The sequence below is a fragment of the Pseudopodoces humilis genome, chromosome 3 (assembly GCF_049639895.1).
Source record: "Pseudopodoces humilis isolate 2021_Gansu_Grassland_sample_001 chromosome 3, ASM4963989v1, whole genome shotgun sequence".
Taxonomy (NCBI): domain Eukaryota; kingdom Metazoa; phylum Chordata; class Aves; order Passeriformes; family Paridae; genus Pseudopodoces; species Pseudopodoces humilis.
Window position 1 is genome coordinate 31,340,555 of NC_142202.1, and position 18,249 is coordinate 31,358,803.

General features: G+C 48.8%; 1 protein-coding gene across 1 annotated transcript; it reads left to right on the plus strand.

The window, feature by feature from the left end:
- The first annotated feature begins 6,948 nt into the window (after positions 1-6,948).
- On the plus strand, positions 6,949-18,188 carry DRC5 (dynein regulatory complex subunit 5). The gene is made up of 5 exons (XM_005530610.2): positions 6,949-7,085; positions 11,514-11,771; positions 13,683-14,251; positions 15,653-16,102; positions 17,981-18,188. Exons 2-5 carry the CDS (start codon positions 11,588-11,590, stop codon positions 18,155-18,157), a joined length of 1,380 nt encoding a protein of 459 aa, XP_005530667.1. The 5' UTR covers positions 6,949-7,085; positions 11,514-11,587; the 3' UTR covers positions 18,158-18,188.
- Positions 18,189-18,249: the final 61 nt, after the last annotated feature.

An 18,249-nucleotide genomic window follows, 5' to 3' on the forward strand; every position in this document is an offset into this window, starting at 1 on the left:
GGGCACATCTGCCAGCCTGCACCCAGCTCCCCCCAGCACACTGCACGATGCTTTCACCAGCCGAGCTCTGAGAGGGAGCACTAAGGGGACTCTGCCATAGCCCCCATCCCCTGCAGTGAGGCCAGGGAGTGCCCGGGAGCTGGGAGCAGCAGCAGGAAGCAGATCTGTCACAGAGGATGGCATAGTAGGGACAGTGATGGCAGCTGGCAGCTCCTCAGCTCCACAGTGCTGGGCTCCACTGGGTTGGGAAGAGGGCACCAAAGGACAGTGTCAACTCAGCAGCCCTTGGCACACAAGCTCCCAGGCTGTCCTATCCCATCAGTGTCCAACTCCCACCACAGCGACTACCCTGACATTGTTCTGCTGTGATGGGGTGAACACAGCCCCCTTCTGCTCCTGCAAGTTGCCCTACACCAGGCCCTGCAGCTCTTGACACAGATATATGGAGCTGCTCCTGAGAAACACCAAGGGTCTGAGAGATGGAAAATGTGCCTCCTTACCCACATGCCCCCACATCCCCAGCCCAGCTGACCCCCCTCCCACTCCTCTCCATCTGTGGGTCAGGCTCCAGGGAGTGACATAACAAGGAACATGGACCTCTGAGCTGCTATCTGGTGGCCACATAAGGGAAGCATGAATCCCAGCCTCCTCTGGGATTTTCAAAATCTCACAGTGCACTGCCTGTGCTGTAGGACCTGACCCTGCTTCACATCTCTCTAGGGCACTTGCACTGTTGCAAGCACTTGGATTTATGTAAATACAGCACAACAAGGAGAGGTGGAAATAGGGGCAGGGAAGGGAATGACACAGAGTCACAAGCTAAAATGAAAATCATGGACCATCCTGTGGAAAAAAAAGGGACCATGCAAAACCAATGGATCATCTCCATGAGAGTGCTGGAAAACAGCCTCCCACTAACTCTCATCCCCAGCCTGGTAAGGGAAAAGCTTCACACCTGCTCTGAATGTCATGAAGTCTGCAACAAGCGCAGACAGGAATAGAAGTCACTAACTAGAAACTTTCCCTCCTCCAACCAAATATGCAGCCAGCTCTCTTCTCCCACATGACACCCCAACTTGGCTCACATGCCTGCTGCCAGGTTGGTCAAGTGGAGATGCCATATCTCCCTGTCACAGAGCCCTGCAGCCAGGTGGACAGGGCAAGGCAGGGCAGAATGTTGCCAGCATGGCCAAGGGAAGCTGGCCACATCTGGCATCCTTGGCAAGGACACAACAGCACTCCATTCATCAAGAATTTAGGAGGATCTTGGTGATCAGCGTTTCTATATGAACTACCTCCCTCGTGACCTGGCCTCTTGCAGCAGGATGCATCTCTTATCTTTTGTGCATGTCTCCTCTCAGACTCTACTAAGGGTCATGTCTTCCTCATCTTCTCCAAGGATGAGTAGCAGCAACCTGGCAGTGAGGAGACTACATGCTCCAGGGACAGGACCTGTGGGGATTGCTGTGACACAGTAGCGACAGCAGAGACCTTGGAGCTGAGGCAGTACTAATGGAGATGCCCATCCCCGAGTATCAAGAAGAGCCAGCAAAAAGTGCCAAGAGTCCCTCCAGGAAAGGAGGCATTACTCAAGGGCCCAGCCAGTTCTGAGCCAAAAGCAGCAGGCATTGTGCTAACGCAGCTATCTGAAGCAGAAAAGCTGGGAAAATCTGATCACATCCTCCCCAAGTTCCTTTTGCTGTCCAAACAAAACCCCATGCTCCCAGCAGGACTGACAAAGAGGGTGTTTTTGCTGCCCACAACCTCTGTGACCCACTTTCTGGTTAGGGCAGTTGCTCTGTTTTCCCCCTCCTCCTCCTCCTCATTTCAATATAGAGTGCCTGGACACTTGTTCTGCCCAAGAGGAGCTTGCTAAACCTTCAGACCTGCAGACCTGTAACTACTTTTGCAGGCAGTTACCCAGTGCTGGTGAGCAACCCTGGACAAGCAAGAAATTTTTCAATAAGAAAACAAGAAAACAGGGCCAGGGGAGCATGGAGGAAGCAGTGGCTGTGTCCTCGGCATTGGTTGTTAATTACAACACAAGGCTGGTCACAGAGAGGAACTTCAGAGTAGGTCCTCTCTTCCCTGTCACCCCTTGCTCCAGGGTTGTGCCAATACCTCCCACGTCAATCCCACCGCAACTGGGGCTGAAGACCACAGAAGCTGGTACAAACATGGCAGCCTGAAATCTGGCAGTGCTGGTTCTCTGTCTCTTTTCCATAGATTGAAGGGTGGAGAGAAAGGGAGGGGAGCCTGGCACAGCTCCTTCTCAAGCCTTGAGTGCCATCTGGCACTTGGAATGCAACACAAGGGGCTGAGTGGGAGTCAGCAGAGGGACTTGAAACTTCTGGTCTGACGTTGAAGGGATCTTGAAAAGAGGGAAAAAGAGGGCTCCAGATGAAAGGAGGCAGGGATTTGCAAATCGGAACCAGTAGGTCCACAGGCACAGATCCTGCCTGCAGGAAGATTTTTTTTTATTCAGTCAAGAAAACTTATGATCTGGAAAAAAAAATAATTAAAAATTAAGAGGCAAATAAACTGTTTTGCCTGGGAAGTTTCAGCTTGGCAAGATGGGGCAGCCTTTTTCCTCTTGCCCTGCTGCAAGCAGCAAGGGTCAGTGAAGGGAAGGGGTTCCCATGGTGGAAAGAGTTACCAACTGCTAAGCTGAACCAAGAAAGGAAAAATCTAAGTTTTCAGGGAGCAGTAAAGATTCATTGAGGCACTGTGGCTATTCAGGCTGACAGGACAGCACAGAAATGGGGTTGTGAAATGCAGCCTTAGCAAGCATCTCGGGCAAACACTAATGCAGAGGATATCCTGCCCCAGAGCCAGAGTCTGGGATGTACAAGAAAGATTTAACAGCCATCTACATTTGCTTCCATCTACTTGGAGGTGATTCTTAGGAGGCACAGCCTCCTGGTGGATGAAGAAAACCTCCTGTACTATTTATGCAGTATTTTTGAAATAACCTGAATGAAGGAAACCTTCCTGCTTCAGAGTTCAGGCCAGAAGTGCAGTGGTGTGACAAAAACAAAACCATCCCCCTTGTGCAGGTCATATCCTGATCAACCCTATGACAGCTAGACTGTGCCCTGCGGAAGATATTGGGGAAGTCTAGGAATATTCTGGGACTGGTTTTGCACCAGCAAGAAAGGAAGGGTACCCCGTTTCACAAACCTTGGTGTGATGCATGATGATGGGGACACCAATCACAGAAACAGGTCAGATTCCCTGATTATTTGTTCCCCTGTTTTGTTTCTTTAATTAATCTCATGGAGAGAGCATCCAAGCCACCTGCACCCTCATACTGTGGTGGGATTATTTATCTCATACCCCATGGGGCTCCTGTGTGCCACTGGAAAGGCAAGGCTGAGGGGAGCTGCAGCCTGTCAGCTGGCAGGCTCTGCCTCCTGCCTTGTGCCCAGCATCCATGAGCAAGGCCTGTGGGATGTCCTGAGGAGATGAGCCTCCACTCCTGCTGTCAAGCTCTGATCCACAAAGCCAGTGCAGGAAGCAGATGGGCTGGTCTCTCCCTGCCAGCACAGGCAAGGGGGCTGGAAGGTAGGAGGTAGAACCAAATCCAGTCTCATTAAGGGTAATTACCATTCATCCCAGGAAGCAGTAGGAAAAAGAGCCCACATTCTCCCATCTATTAATAGCTGTCAGCAGCTGCATGGTTCTTGCTGGGACCCAGGGAGAGCAGAAAGCTTTGGGAGAGCAGCAGCACAGAGAACATCCTGCTCCCCCATCTTTCAGCACTGGCTGTACAGGGGCAGTTTTCCTCCTTCCAGGATGTCATTTGTTTTGCTGCTTCCCTCAGGACTCCAGGAACTGCTGGCTGCTTGTAAGCAATGTTTTCCAGCAAGAGCTGCAGGGAGCTAGCCAGAGGAGGGTCTGTAAATAGAGCTTTGGAGCCAGTCCCTGCTCCTCAGCATCCTCAATTTTCTGAGTCCTGCCCAGTTTTGGCAACTTTTTGTGCTCCTCATTGAAAGGGTAGAAGCCATTAATGAAAGAGGACTCCACCAGTGCTGAGGACAAACCTCGCTGGCTCGTACCTAATGAATCCTTTTGGTGTCAGGCAGACATCAAACACCAATGGGCTCCTCTCAAACCTGACCTTCAGCTGTGCCCATGGTTCTTCCCCATGGACAGATGAACCACATCTGACAGACAGAGATTGCCTTGCTGCAGGCGTCAGCTAGAGAGGCTGCCCCACATGGAGTACAGGACTCAAATGATATCCTGGACTGGTGTGGTGACTTCTGGCCATCATGGTGTGATGTGAGGACATGGGGGCTGCAGGAGATGCACTAACAAAGCTGACCAGGAGGACACATGCACAGAGAAGGTTTTTTTTCGCTCTTTCTACCTCCAGCTGCCACTGCAAACAGCCTGCTACTTTCTGTGGACAGAAAGCTCACCAGATGTATTTATGCAGTGCCTGAAAAGACAGCTGGTGCTGGTGTAACTGGAGAGGAGAAGAGAGGGAGAAGAAGATGAAGAAGCAGAGGGAGAGGAGAAACGCTTGGCTGCAGGGTGTGTTGGAGGCTGAGCAAAACCAGGGAGGATAATGTTTCTAGTCCATCATGCTGTAACACTAAAAAAGGTTGTCACCCTACAGCTATAGCTGTTTCCAGAGTATCACCTGAATCTTCACATTAGCAGCAGCAGATGGCCCATGGGATGTGTTTCTCCCACACAAGACACTGCAGGCCCTGGCTCCTGTCCAATTTATTTGTTGTGATATGAGGTTTGACTGGTACACTGTCCTCCAACTCTAGGCAAAGCTGGCAGAGCTGATAATGCACAACGCCATCACAGGTGATGTCTGGGGGAAATCTGAGACCTGGTAGCTGGAGGGATACAGAGGGCACATGGGGTCTGCTGGTAGGACAGTACTTTAGTCACTAGGGCCAGGAAGCAGCACCTTCCCTCATCCTCCCTTTCAGATGTCAACAGTGGGGATGGGAATGGGAATGGATGCAATGCTTTACCCTGCATCCCTACTCCACAGCATTTAAGGAGTACCTGCCACTGCACACCCCACTGGGAAGAACACTAATGTCTACACTTGCGGAAATAAATGCTAAGGTAGAGAAAGAGTTAACATAGCTATTTTTTGACTACCACTATTTCTTTTCAGCATATGATTCAACACCTAATTGCATCCATTTTGACAACTGACCGCAATATTAGGCACTGTTGTCTCTGGGAATCAATGACTGGGTAGACACAGCTGGATTCTGTTGGACTGTGAAGTCTCCAAAACATGACATTTACATTATATTGGCCATGAAGTGGGCTAAAAACCTCAGTGTTGATGGCTTGCTGAAGACTCAGCTCAGAAATTGATCACTATTATGCAGGGAACTCAGGGGTGCTATTCCTGTGGATCTGGTTTGGCTATCTCCTTTGCAATTCAGGAGTCTGAATGTGTCAGTGCAAGAGAAAATATCTTGTTTTATGTTGCTCTAATTTCTGCTTTTCAAGGTCTCAAAAGCCCTGGAGATGTGTTCCCAGGAGTAACATGGTCAGTGTGAGGCCAGCATTTGTGAAGGGCTTTGCAAGGCTTCTGACTACCCCACTGTGTTAAACACAGGCAGTATCACTGTCTTCTGGGGAGCTGAGTGACAGAATCAGGCCACACCTGAAAAAGAAGCACATTGCTGCCAAGGTCTAACTTTCCATCTTTGAAATTCACAAAGGAAGCCTGAGAGTCTTGATCTTTTTTTTTTAAATCTATGCATCTTTGCATTTATTGTTTTCTTGCTGAGCCTTTAGGGTGATCTAGCATCATGCTTTTAACATCTTCATGACCAGGAGGTAAATTTTATATGAAAGTCAGCACAGCTTCCTAAGACTGCCAACTATTATCAGACTTGCAGGACTATCATGAGAGCTAGCACCAGTGTTATGTATCTTACCACAGGGCAGAGGCTGGCTGCACCCCTCTTGTGCCTACTACATCAGCATTCCAAAGGAGTGAAAGAAAAACCTGTTTCTGGCTGGAAATGCCCTGGCAAATACTGCAATGCCTAGGTCTGAGAAATGGAAAAAAGGAGATGCATGTTTTCATCCCCTTGTTTACTCTTTATATTCTACAGCATGATATGCAGCTTGATGAGGATTATGGTCTTTCCCCACCTCTGTAGAGGATGGTTAACAGCAGAATGAAAAACAAACAGGTCAAGAAGAAGAGATGAACATGCAGCAGATGGACCAAGATCTTGCCATCAGTGGAGCTCTCAGATTTTCTCTCCTCCCCCTCAGACCTGTCTGTGATGTCGTTCTGCCCCAAAATATGAGGCCTTGAAACAAGCCCATTTCGGGCACAGACAGTATACCTTTAGCCATACAAACATGCAACAAAACGGGTATCTTGAGGACAGCAGCGTATTCACCTTTTGAATACTGGCTGGTACCGAACCATTCGCATTGCACACCTCTCTCCATTCTCTCCATGATGCCACAGCAGCTGCCGCTGCTGCAGGAGTGTCCGGGACTTCGGCAAATGCCCGTCCTCCCTTCCCCGCTACCCAGCACTCGTGGAGCACGATGGCGAGCTCGCACATCTCTGTGCTGGAAGAGGAGGCTCCTACTCACCACGGCACTAACTCTCAGCAGCTGCAGCCAGGCGGGGTGGCGGGGGAGAACCGTCCCAAATCCTGTCCCTCTGCCTTTCTGCTGCTTCTTGCCGCTCCGCACGCCGTGGCAGTGGGCAGGCCCTGTGACAGCGGCCGCGGAACACCATCGCTCTGCGTGGGCTTGGCTCGGAGCCGGCCGCGAACCCGCAGCGCGACGGGGACTGGCTCTCCACGAGCCCCACGCGTGGCGGGCCGGGGGTCGCAGCCCGCGGCAGCCCCGCCCCGCAACGGCCGCGTCCGTGGAGACAGCGGCGGTGGCGAGCTCGGGGACAGGGCTACTCCTCGTTCCTGCCCCGCAGCAGCAGGACACAGCCGGCAGCCTAATCGCACGGTCCTGGGAGGGACCTCGTGCGTTTCACGGCCCGGTGCTCCCGCGGCGTTGTCGGAGCTGGGGACACCCAGCGCCCGTGACCGGGCTCTTCCCCCGGCGGTTCGCAGGTCTGACTCGTAACTCGTAACGAAGCGGCCGCGCTAATTTCCTTCCCTCTCGGGGTCTCTGGAGAGGAGTTTGGCCGGCAGGGGGGAGCGCAGGGCCAGCATCCCATGGAGCTGGGCTGGTGGAGCTGGCGGGGGCCGCCGCGTTCAGCAGCATCCAGGCGTTCTCCTTGCTCCACTGAGGAAGGGACCCTTCTCCGAGCCTCCGGGGGCTGGCACGGCAGAGCCAGCTGCACGCAGTGGCCGGAGCTGCGGTGGCCAGTGCTCAAGTCCGAAAGGGCTTTTGTTTTTCTGACATCCCATTGGAGCGGTGGCCCTTCCCAGGTCATACTGACAGAGATCCAGGACCACAATTTTGGCCCTTCACACTCTCAGGATTACAGCGGTGACATTAACCGTATTCCCAAACGGACAGCTAGCCTCACTCTGCCCAATCTCCCATTACAGACAAATTTCATTTTACCTGAAGCTAAATAGATTCCTCGTTTAGAAGTTTTGGGGTTTTTTTGTTTGTTTGTTTTGTTTGTCTTGGTTTTTTGGGGTTTGTTTTGTTTTAACTCACTTAAAGCTCACTGCAGTGTCTCAGGCCCTGGATTAGCCTACAACAGTGTCCTAATGCACACTAAAGCATTAGCCTTTGGGAGTGCCACAGAGTCCCCACAGATGTCAGTGGGATCAGTGGTGTTAAGCTAGACTCAGGATCACTTGCCTGGACTACAGGTAACAGCATTAAGGTCAGTGTACCTGTAGAACTGCTGCAGTGGCATAAGAGCTTCCTCAATTAATGGGCAACAGAGCTTCAGTGCAAATGCAATCTTGGCTGGGGCATAACCACCTCAGAAATAATTTATCCTGCTCTTACAAACACTCTAGCACAGTGATTACAGTTGTTCCATTTCTTGGATTTCTGTAATGCTGGTAGGTGCCTCAGCAAAAGGTCACCAGTTTCCATGCAGTTCTTCTCTTTTTGGTCTCTCTGGGATTTGGTGTGAATGAAAAGAGCAAGATCTTTTATTTCCAGATCAAAACAGGTTCAGCTGAAGAAGGTTTGCTAGGCATGTTAGTAGTAGCATAATTTGGTTGTGAGAGTAGATTTCTGTCAGTTCCTCCTGGGGAAGGGATGTGTGATTTCCTTTATTTTTAAAGAAGTTCTAGCATTATTTACTTTCCAGTCTGATCTGGGTGTTAAATGACAAAAACTGGGAATTCACTACATGGCTCTGTTTATTGTATATTGTCTAATAAAGCCTTTTTAGGATAGGTGACTGATGTATATGTAGAGTGGGTGGGAAGGAGCATGCATTAACAGTGTTGACTTGGTTTATTGATAGTGAATTACAGCACTACCCCTGTGTTTAAATAGGTGCTTAGCAAACCCAGCTCTGGAAAGCGGATTAGAGCCTTAGCCCTGGCTGGGTGACACTCCCACAGCCGAGGCAGAGAGGGTGAGCAATGAAGGAGGCCCCTCCCCTGGTGTAAGGGCACCTGGCAGGCATGTTCACCATACTGGCATGGTGGGAATGGATGTATTTGGAGCAGTGGCTCACCGTCAGACTTGGCACCACAGGCATGGGGTTGATTTGGATGCTTTGCAGCCTTGCTCCTATTGGCTTTGTAGTGAATGACAAGTGGGCATGGTGGAAACAGCTGAGCTGACTTGCTCTGGGGCTCAGATCAAGGAAAAGCTTCTCAGCAGCGTGGGCAGCTCTGCCTCAAGGCAGCTGTGTCTCCTGTCTCGACTCTTGGAACCCACTCAGCAGCTCTGCATGTGCCATGGGTTACCTCTGAAAATCAATCTGCCATTGGTAAACAGGCAATCAGATCATCTGCTGGAACAGACAGGAAATAATCCAGGCCACCAACGCTGCACTGTCTCTCCCCAACAGCTGGCCTTCACTGATTATTTCCAAAAAGTTGGGGAAGCCATCAGAAGCTCCAATCAGCTGTAATTAGCCTGGGGGACAAAATGATATGCATGCTTTTTGAATAGGACAAAGGACTGAGCAAAGATAAAACAATTTTCCCAGTCACTTCTATTAATGACACCTCACTGCCTTCTAGCTGTGTTTTGCCCTTCAACTGAAGTCCACTGAGCACCAGGAGTTTGGTCTCAGCTGGGTTAGTGTGCTGTGGAGAATCATGTCTCTTCTCTTCCCCCTGAAAGGTGGCCCATCATCATAGCACCTTCTTTAGGGCACAAGGACCTCTGCAGGGAAAGGACTCCCTGTACATCCTCACAGCTCCCCACCACTCATTCCTTCTCCTTCCACATCCACCCTTCATCAGATCAGGCTCCCTTTTTCTACAGCCTTTATCTTTGTCATCTGTACACTACTGCCTCCCAGGAAATACAGCTTCCTTGTCTTTGGCACCCTTCATCCTCCTGCTTTGGGCCAGAGAATGCCTTTCCACTGCCATCTCCACCCTTTCCTGACGGTCACTCTCAGGCCTGCCTCAAATGCATTTGAAGAAGCCTTTGCTGACATATTTGCAGCATGAATCATTTCCTTCTCTGTTCTAGACCTCAGCATTTCATGGATCTCCTCCCTTTCCCTCTTTTGCAACCCTTCCTCAGTTGCCTTTTGGCAGGGGAAGAAGTGGAGGGGGAAGGAGCAGAGTGGGTAACACTGGCAAAGCCAGCTCCAAAGCTTTTAGGGAGAGGGCAGTGCTGACAGAAGCAGCACCAGCTGGGAAGGCAGAGGTGAATGGAGCAACCTCGTGCAGGGGAAAGAAGGACTAAGATGGTTCATCTAGGGACCACTGTCTGGGTCATATCCCTTACAAAGGAGGAGCTGATTGGGATGAAACCACTCTTCAGGTGAGGGATATGGTGGCCAAAGATATAGATGCTTTTTGAATATGGCAGTTATCCTTCCACAGGATCCTTTGACCCTATGGTGATGCAAGGCCACCACTGGCCTGAGATATCCTCTTGGTCTTGCAGGAAGGTGTTCTTTCCTCTGACACTGCCATCCACCTCTGCCTCATGCTTCTTTCAGGTGTCCTGCAGCCTGTAACTGCCCAGCCCTGTGCTGCAGCCCTGTTAAGTCCAGTTAGCCCTAGTAAGGATCAGCATGGGTCTGTATGCCCTGGGGGATGCTCACCAGACGTAGATGCTCTTGTGAAATCTAGAACTCAAGTGGATGATTCCTCCCTGGTGTCTTTTCTGCCTCTTTCAGACTGGCTGGTTAGAGAACCATTAGGACTTCCAGGCAATAACCATACATGTGGAATTCTGAGAGTGCTGGCCTTGAGGTTGGAATAGAAAACAGCAAATAGAAAACTTCAGTTGGGAAAGCTCTGCAATGTTGATAGGACCAGGCATCCTTCCTTCTGCTCTGGGCTGGTTCTTTTAGCTCATATCTGCTTAGGCTCAGTGAGGTCTGAACAGGTCTGACCCATCTCATCAGTTAATGGATATTTGGAAGGAGTTCAGTGGGAAAATAATGGAGAAAAGCAGGAAAAGAATACACATATAATGTATTCATCTGTAAAGCAACTGTCTTTATAGAGTCATAAGAACAGGCATACTGGATCAAACCAGGGGATAGCTGGCCCAGAAACCCATCTCTGACAGTGGCTAGAAGCAGACACCTGGAAAAGAGTAGAAAAACAATGCAAGTGTGTGTTCTTTCCTCCAGCACCCTCCCCACCTCCAGCTGTGTTCAGCTACTCACACTGAGCTACATGCCTTCTGTGTATTTCATCATTCTTAAAGGGTTTCTCTTCATGGACTTTTCTTAGAGTCTGCACAGACTCCTAGCATACACAGCATCCTGTGGCAAGGAATTCCCCAGTTCACCTGCAGTCTCTATGAAGAACCCTTTGCTTTAAGCCTAGCTCCTGACAGCTTTCCCTATTACTTTTATTGGAAAAGACAATAAACAATCAATTCCTGTCTATCCTCTTCATCAGCACTCTGAATTAACACCACCTTATTATCTCCTTATTGCATGTGGTACCTAGAGATCTCTGCACAGGGCAGGATATAAAGATGTGGCTGAGTTATAGTTGTTTGGCTACAGTGCTTCCAGTCCAAAGCAGAGGAGGCAGGCAAAGAGTATTGAGAGACCGCCAGCTTATTCACCAGTCTTCACAGAATTAAATGTGAACGTCATTTATTTCTATCTTTAGCACACCTTTTATAGGGTTCTACAGGGTCCACGGGCTAAGCAAATTATCATTGGCTAATACACACAGGTTTACAGTTTTTCTCCTGTACACAAGAATATTGTTTTGCCTTACTCTCTCTTCTGCAGGAAGGTTTCAAGGACTTTAGCCTTTAATATCACGACTTATTTCAAAGGCTGGTTTGTGCAGACAGGCCTTTACTAATATATAAAATATAGCAACAAAAGAGCAAGTGCATTACAGGAGAGCTGACCATTAATATTGCTGGCTTCCTTCTAAAGCTGCTGTTTTCTTTTGTAGGTAACCACGTAGTGGTGACTCTCAAGGAGTTTTCCTCTTGCTTCTCCTGAAGGAGAAGTAGGTCTTGAGCAAGGATGCAGCAGCCAGCAGCTGGTGACAAGAGCAGAGCCATTCCCTCACCATGTCCACCTCAGGCCAACCTTGCTGATGGCTCATTCTACACACGCCGCTGCATCACTGAGGATCCCAGTTGGTCCCTGGTCACTGTCCCCCACCTCACTGAGCTTTGCCTCCAGCACATCGTTCATAATTTTGAAAGTAAGTTGGAGCACATTTAGTCTAGGACACGTGTAGAGAGGGTCAGTCCCAGAGAGCAGAGGGTCAACAAGGCAGGCAGATGCATCTGAAAGACAGTGTGGCACCCAGCCCTGCCAAAGGAACAGATGGGGAGAAATATCCCCTTGGGCAGCCAGTTAAACAAACTGTTTAGTTACTAAGTGTGTACTATATATACACTCCAGGGATGGCTGCAGTCTTCTGGGCTGCAGTCCAGGATGTGGCTCTGTACTGACCTTGTTCTATCATACCTTCTTCCATCCATGCTCTTCTGGACTCACCTCAACCATGACCGGGGCTGTGCAGTTGCTGTTTCCTGCTCTTGATTCATACAGACATTAGAGTATGGAGGATTGGCTTGAGGATGAAGTCCTGTTGTACTGAGTGCCGTACAAAGAGGTTGAGAATTTCTCCCTGCCCAGAGGAACTATCATCTCAGTATTGTACTCATAGGCTCAGCCCTTCTCCATGGCTTTTGGTGGTGATGTGACAAGTTACATCCTCAGGCAGGGAATGTGCTTTTGAAGCAGGTGGACTGATGAAACACAGCAAAATAGAAGAAGGGTTTCTCATCTGACAGCTGACTGGGAGGAGGAAAAGAAGGGGGTCTACCTGTCTTTTTGGCTGACTCAATGAAGTGGTAGCAAAGACCAATGATAGTTTTAAGGCAATGTCCCACACTGGGACTGTAAGGCAGTACAGAGGAGCTCAGTGCTGCCTTATGCCAGGAGCTGATGGTACTTGAGGGTCTGAGCTGGGACAACTTTGCAGTCCTAGCAGCCTGATCAGTCAGTTTGATGACAAATGCATTGGACCTGCATTGTGCACGCATAAAAGCAGTGTGCTCATTTTCATGCTATGCTGTTACCTGAGCTGTAAGGCTGCACCTTGCCCACAGTGGGGCCTTGAGTGAGCCTGAGTGAAGCTAGCCCAGCCCTGCCCATATGTGTCCCACCTCTGCTTGTGTCATGGGACTTTGCAGAGAAGATCATTGCAGTGTTAGCTGTGGGACACTGGAAAATAGGCTCCAGAAAGAGGCTGTGCTAAAACTGTCTATGTCCTTAGGAAGGGAATGCCCCAGAAATAGAGGAAATATAAGCTAACCCCACTTAGTGTTTGATAATCTGGTTTCCCATGCACAGATAGGTTTCTCCACTGATGATTTACGTTACTCAATACAACTGTGTACACGTAACCAAATATTTATGGTGTGACCATACTTGGCTTTCCTCTGGCATTTCTTGCCACAAAGAACTTCCACCAGAGAAGACAGCTGAGACTTAGGGCAAGCATTGGGAAAGAGACTCAGGGAAGAGTACCTGGGAAAGCAGAACTTTTATTTAAATAAGGTGGACCTAAAAGCTATGAGTGTGCTCAGCAAAAAGGAACAGAGGTAAGACCGATGCTTGGATTAAGATAAATAGGCATGAGGACCTGCATGAAAAGCACACATGTTCTCTAATACTGTTCTTCAATATGCTTAGAAACCAAAAGGGAGAAAGTTCAGCAAATGGCAGGCCAAGCTCTCCCATCACTGTAAGACTGAATTAGTTGTCTTGGGAGCAGAATTCCTGCTCTGAATATAAACTGCATTCAAACTAAGTTTAAATGGGGAGCTCAGTTTCTGGTGCAGTTCCCAACTATTATGAGGGCAAACCCAATTACGCTGATGTTTCACTGTAAAAGTTAGAAATTGTATATGGAAATGTATAAATGAATCCTACATGTCTTCTGCCAGCTTAGCTCTCTGCTCCAGCTTCTGGCAGCTGAGGAGAGAGCCAGTATCAGCAGATGGGAGGGCATGGACACACAGCTAGGGGCCCAGGCAGAACCACAGTGCCAGCAATTGTTCCTATGCCCAGACCAACCTCTCATTCTTTTTATCTCTTCCAGAGAACCCTATTTTGAACTATCTTCTGCCTGAGCACCAAAAGAAGGTGGTGGACAGGCTCTCGACCAGCCTTCCACTCACTGTGACTGCCAACATAGTAAGCCATGAGGACTACTGGAAGAGGTGCTGTATGGAGCGCTGGAAAGTGTATGACATCTCCAACTACGGAGACAGCTGGAAACGGATGTTCTTTGAACGCCACCTGGAGAATATTCTGAAGATTTTCATCCCTAACACCACAGACCCCAAACAGGTCCTAGAGCTCATCCCACTCTGCAAAGGCTACGTGCGGAAACTGGAGATTGATCAGTTCCTGCCACCTTTGCGGGTGGATCAAAAGGAGGAGAGCAATGACCTCTCTGACACAGAGGATGATGCCGAACTTGGTGAGGTCTACACACGTCACTATGACCTGAAAGATCTCATTACTGCTCTCCCTTACCTTGAAGAGCTTCATCTCACTTATGGTGTGAAGAGCTGTGGTATGAACTTTGAGTGGAGCCTCTTTAACTTCACTGAGCTGGACTGCTCCAACTTGGCTGCTGCCGTGAAGATGTGCCGTAATTTGAAAGTAATATACCCAAACTGAACCTTACTCCCTCAGCTAGATCTTAAAATCGTCTGTGGACAGAAATACAGGGACCAGTTTTTCTTGCTGGTAGCACCCTTTTGCAAGTTACAGACTGTCAGAATACAGAGATGTTAACCTGCAGGCCTAGTGCTGCGTATCTTGTTCTGCCACATCCTTGTTAGAATGGGTTGTCAAAGGATCAGTGAGAAAAATACTTGCTCCCACAAAACTTGTTACCTGTAGTGTAAGGGGCAGAAGCACTCCACTGTTTTAACTCCTCATATGTTGCACTATATTAGGAACGATGAAGCAGTATGACATGACTCTCTTAGCTGCATTGTCCAAGAGAGCAAAGTTTATTATTCTTGATCTTCATTTGTAGATATGTTCGAGAAGGTCCGAGAGATAAAACTCTCATTGGTCATTAAAGTAACACATCACCAGCATTGGTTAAGTGGAACACCACCCCTTGACTAAACAACACCTGCAAAGATTGTTGTCCTTTATCAAGGACTGTTTGGATTCTTTCTCATGTTTTCCCAGGTCAGAGTGAGAAGCCTGTGTGACTTAGTTTCACACAGGTTCTGTTCCCTGCTTGCATTTTGCATTTAGTATCCACACTCATATAGTTCCGGGAGGGAGGAGAGGAAAAGTCCAGAGGGAGCTTTTCATAAGTAATTTTTGGTAGTTTTGCTCAGTAAATGCATGCCAGCCTCTCCCAGAGGAGCAAAGACCCCCAAGAACAGTGTGGGGAAACACTCACACTTGCCTTAGAGCAATGAGGGATTTTCCTCCCAAGCACTAACAGTATCTTCAGCTCTGTGGCAACTGCAGTGCAGATACTCAGCCCCTCCAAAACACCAGTGGGCATTGCTATCCAAAGTGGAGCCAGAGTAAGCTGGATGAACTCCTCAGATTGGCATACTTTGGGAAATATGGCTTCCAGAAGAGAAATTACCTGTCTTGTGGCTATTAAGATGCCCTTGCCACACAAGACATTGCGCTGTGGTTACCACTGGTGCATGTGTTCATTAAGACAGGTTCGACTGTGATCAGGGGCGGGTTCCACTGCTTGTTGCTGCAGACATTTGGACAGCATTATCTTGCTTTAGTTTAGCCCCCAGTTAGAGACCTTGTGCAGTCAGAGGAGAGGAACAGGCATTTCCAGGACACAAACCCTTTTTCCCTAGAGTAGGCATGGGACATCAGTGGCATGCCCTGCTTGCTGGAAGTATCAGCCCACTAGGATAGCAACTACTTGAGCCTGCTAGCTAAAGGTGTCTGAAGTGAAGGGAGATAAATCGTGTCTGGTGGAACACAGGTTTAGCTCCATGATGATCTTGTACAAAGTTCAGTCCAAAGCATTGGCTGTTTTAGTGACCCTGATTTTTATGCCCACAGGTTTTCAAGCTGACACGAAGCAAAGTGGATGATGACAAAATCAAGCTCCTGACCCGTAACTTGCAGGATCACCCTCACTTGTTGGAGCTGGACGTGTCCCACAATCTTATCCGGGACAATGGGGCACAAGCTCTCGGAAAGCTGATCAGCCACAGCCGATTAGAAACCCTCAATCTGTGTAACAACCAGATCTGTCACCTGGGGGCTCAGGCTCTTGCTCAAGGCCTAGCTGAGAGCTCCACCCTGACCTCCCTGAATCTGCGCCTCAACTTCCTAGAGGACAAAGGTGGGGAGGCGATTGGCCGTGCCCTGCTGACCAACACCAGCCTGAAGTCCCTCCATTTGGGAAGTAATAACCTGTCAGAGCCAACTGCGGCAGTGTTCTCACAAGTCCTGGCTCAGAACACCACTCTGACGAGCATCAACTTCTCATGCAACCACCTGGGGTTGGTAAGAGAAGCCTCTTCTCCCTGCAGTCTGTGAGCCTTTGTGGTGGCCTTGCACAGCAGATGCATCCCTCACTTTGCATTCTTGCTATGATAACAATCAGTTGTGAGCAGGGAAGAGACTGTAGCAGATGTCAGGAAAGAGAAGGACACCTTCTCTGCGTGAACACGCATTTACCTCACTTGTTACATCTAGCTCTGTTCATAGGGATGAATCTGTCTTTGAGGCTTTGGGGTTTTGGGCAGAGAGGGATTTCCCCAAGGAAACTGAAAACAAGGAAGCATGTCTGGGAAAAGAATCACAGGCGTTTCGCACACGTGAGTATAGTTAATGATAGGAAGCATGAGATGAGGGTCTCATGCATATCCTCTGTACTTCGGATCTGCTGTGTTATTGGTCACTCAGCAACACACAGAGAGTGTCACCCTTCCCAGAATTTCTCCTGTCCATCACACGCTCAGAGGAGACTATTAGAAAATTGGCCTGGTTGTTGAGCTTTAACTCACCCTGCAGCCCTGGAGCAGTGTGGTGGGTCAGGAATGTCATGTCTGTGTGCTTGTAAGTGGCTCCTAAAACACAGGCTTACATTTTCTAGACAGAAGAACATCCACAGATCTTACTACATCCCTAAGAGCTGCAGTATGCAACATGTCCACAAACCAGACTGATTCTCTTCTGCTGATTAAAAAGAGCTTTAGAAATCTGAAACTAGACAGCCAAAAGCAATCATGCTGGCTTTTAAACTTTCTGCACTGCCTCAATTATTCTCACTGTCAAATAAAGAGGCAGCAAGACCAGCTGTCCCTGCTAGCAGGAATATTGGCATCAATGTGTTTGACAAGGGTTTTAAAAGGATTTGACGGAAGAAAACCTTTTCTGAGTTCTGAGTTTTATGGTCCTTGATGTGCAAAACCATTTGAGTTTAATGATAGAAGGGAGCAAAGGCTGGAAAGGATAGAAGGATTTTTGTTTAGTAAATAACAATCTCTGTGCTTAGCATCTTCCTTCTGATGAGGTCTCCTGTCACCCATTTGTGAAGTTCCATGGCAGCCCAAAAGGTGGCTGGTAGCATTATCTTTGGGAAAATTTAGTGTTTTGCTAGAAATGCATTCAACTCTGACCTCTGTACCCCATTAAAAAGAGACCTCTTCCCAGTCCTTTTTGCTCTGCCCTTTTAGGCAAAAAGGCTAAGAGGCAGGGTGTTGGGATGAGGGGACCATCTGGATGGAGGAGAAGGGGCAGAAGGCATATTTGGTACCTGAAAGGGAATAGCAACCGCAGAAAAGAAGTTCAAATTGTCACATCCCTAAATACAGTGCTTCATGTATGGAGGGAAATTCCTCAGAGTGGGTTGCCTCCCTAAGGCTACATCACATTTTCTGTCTCATGCAGGCTGGTCTTCAGTTTCATGAGATATTCCCCTCAGGAAAGCCAACCCAGCCTGGGAAATGGCATCCAGACAGAAAACGGCCAGTTCGGGGGCTCTCATCACTGCCAAGATGAGGAACAGCCCTCTAATCCATTTGTCCCCAGCCAGCAGTGAGCTGGGAACCAGGGGACAGGAGGGAGCAGACTCCTCTCAGGTTATAATTACCAGATGTGTTATTAACCAGCATGAGCTTGAGGACTCCTGACATGGTACCCAGAGGGAGTCATTAGCATGTGTCGTATCATAGAAAGCTGCATAAGGTTACACTCCTCCTCTGCACTTCTCCTGTAAGCAACATTTTAGACCTGGGTGGAGGCTTTTATCGCTTTTGGAACCATCTCATGGACCTCCCACTGACAGCAGCAGAAGTTGCCCTGGGGAGGAGGGAAAAGGAGAAATACACTTCTGTTTTGGATGTCCTCCTTTAACCATCCCCTCTCATGCTTTTGCAGGATGGGGGGAAGCAGCTGCTTGAAGGGCTGGCAAACAACAAGACTTTGACTGAGCTTGATCTCCGCCATGCAGAGGTGGAACATGAGACTGATTTCCTCATTCACGAAATTGTGTGGGCCAATCGGGAAGTGGTGAGGCTGGGATCTTTGCAGCACCCCACTACTGAACCCCTCTGAATAATGTGCTCCAGGGAGCAATGAGCTTTGAGTGTGCAGTCCTGGAAACACTTTACTTCAGGGTCTTGGTTTTATTTGCTCTTCTGAAAAAA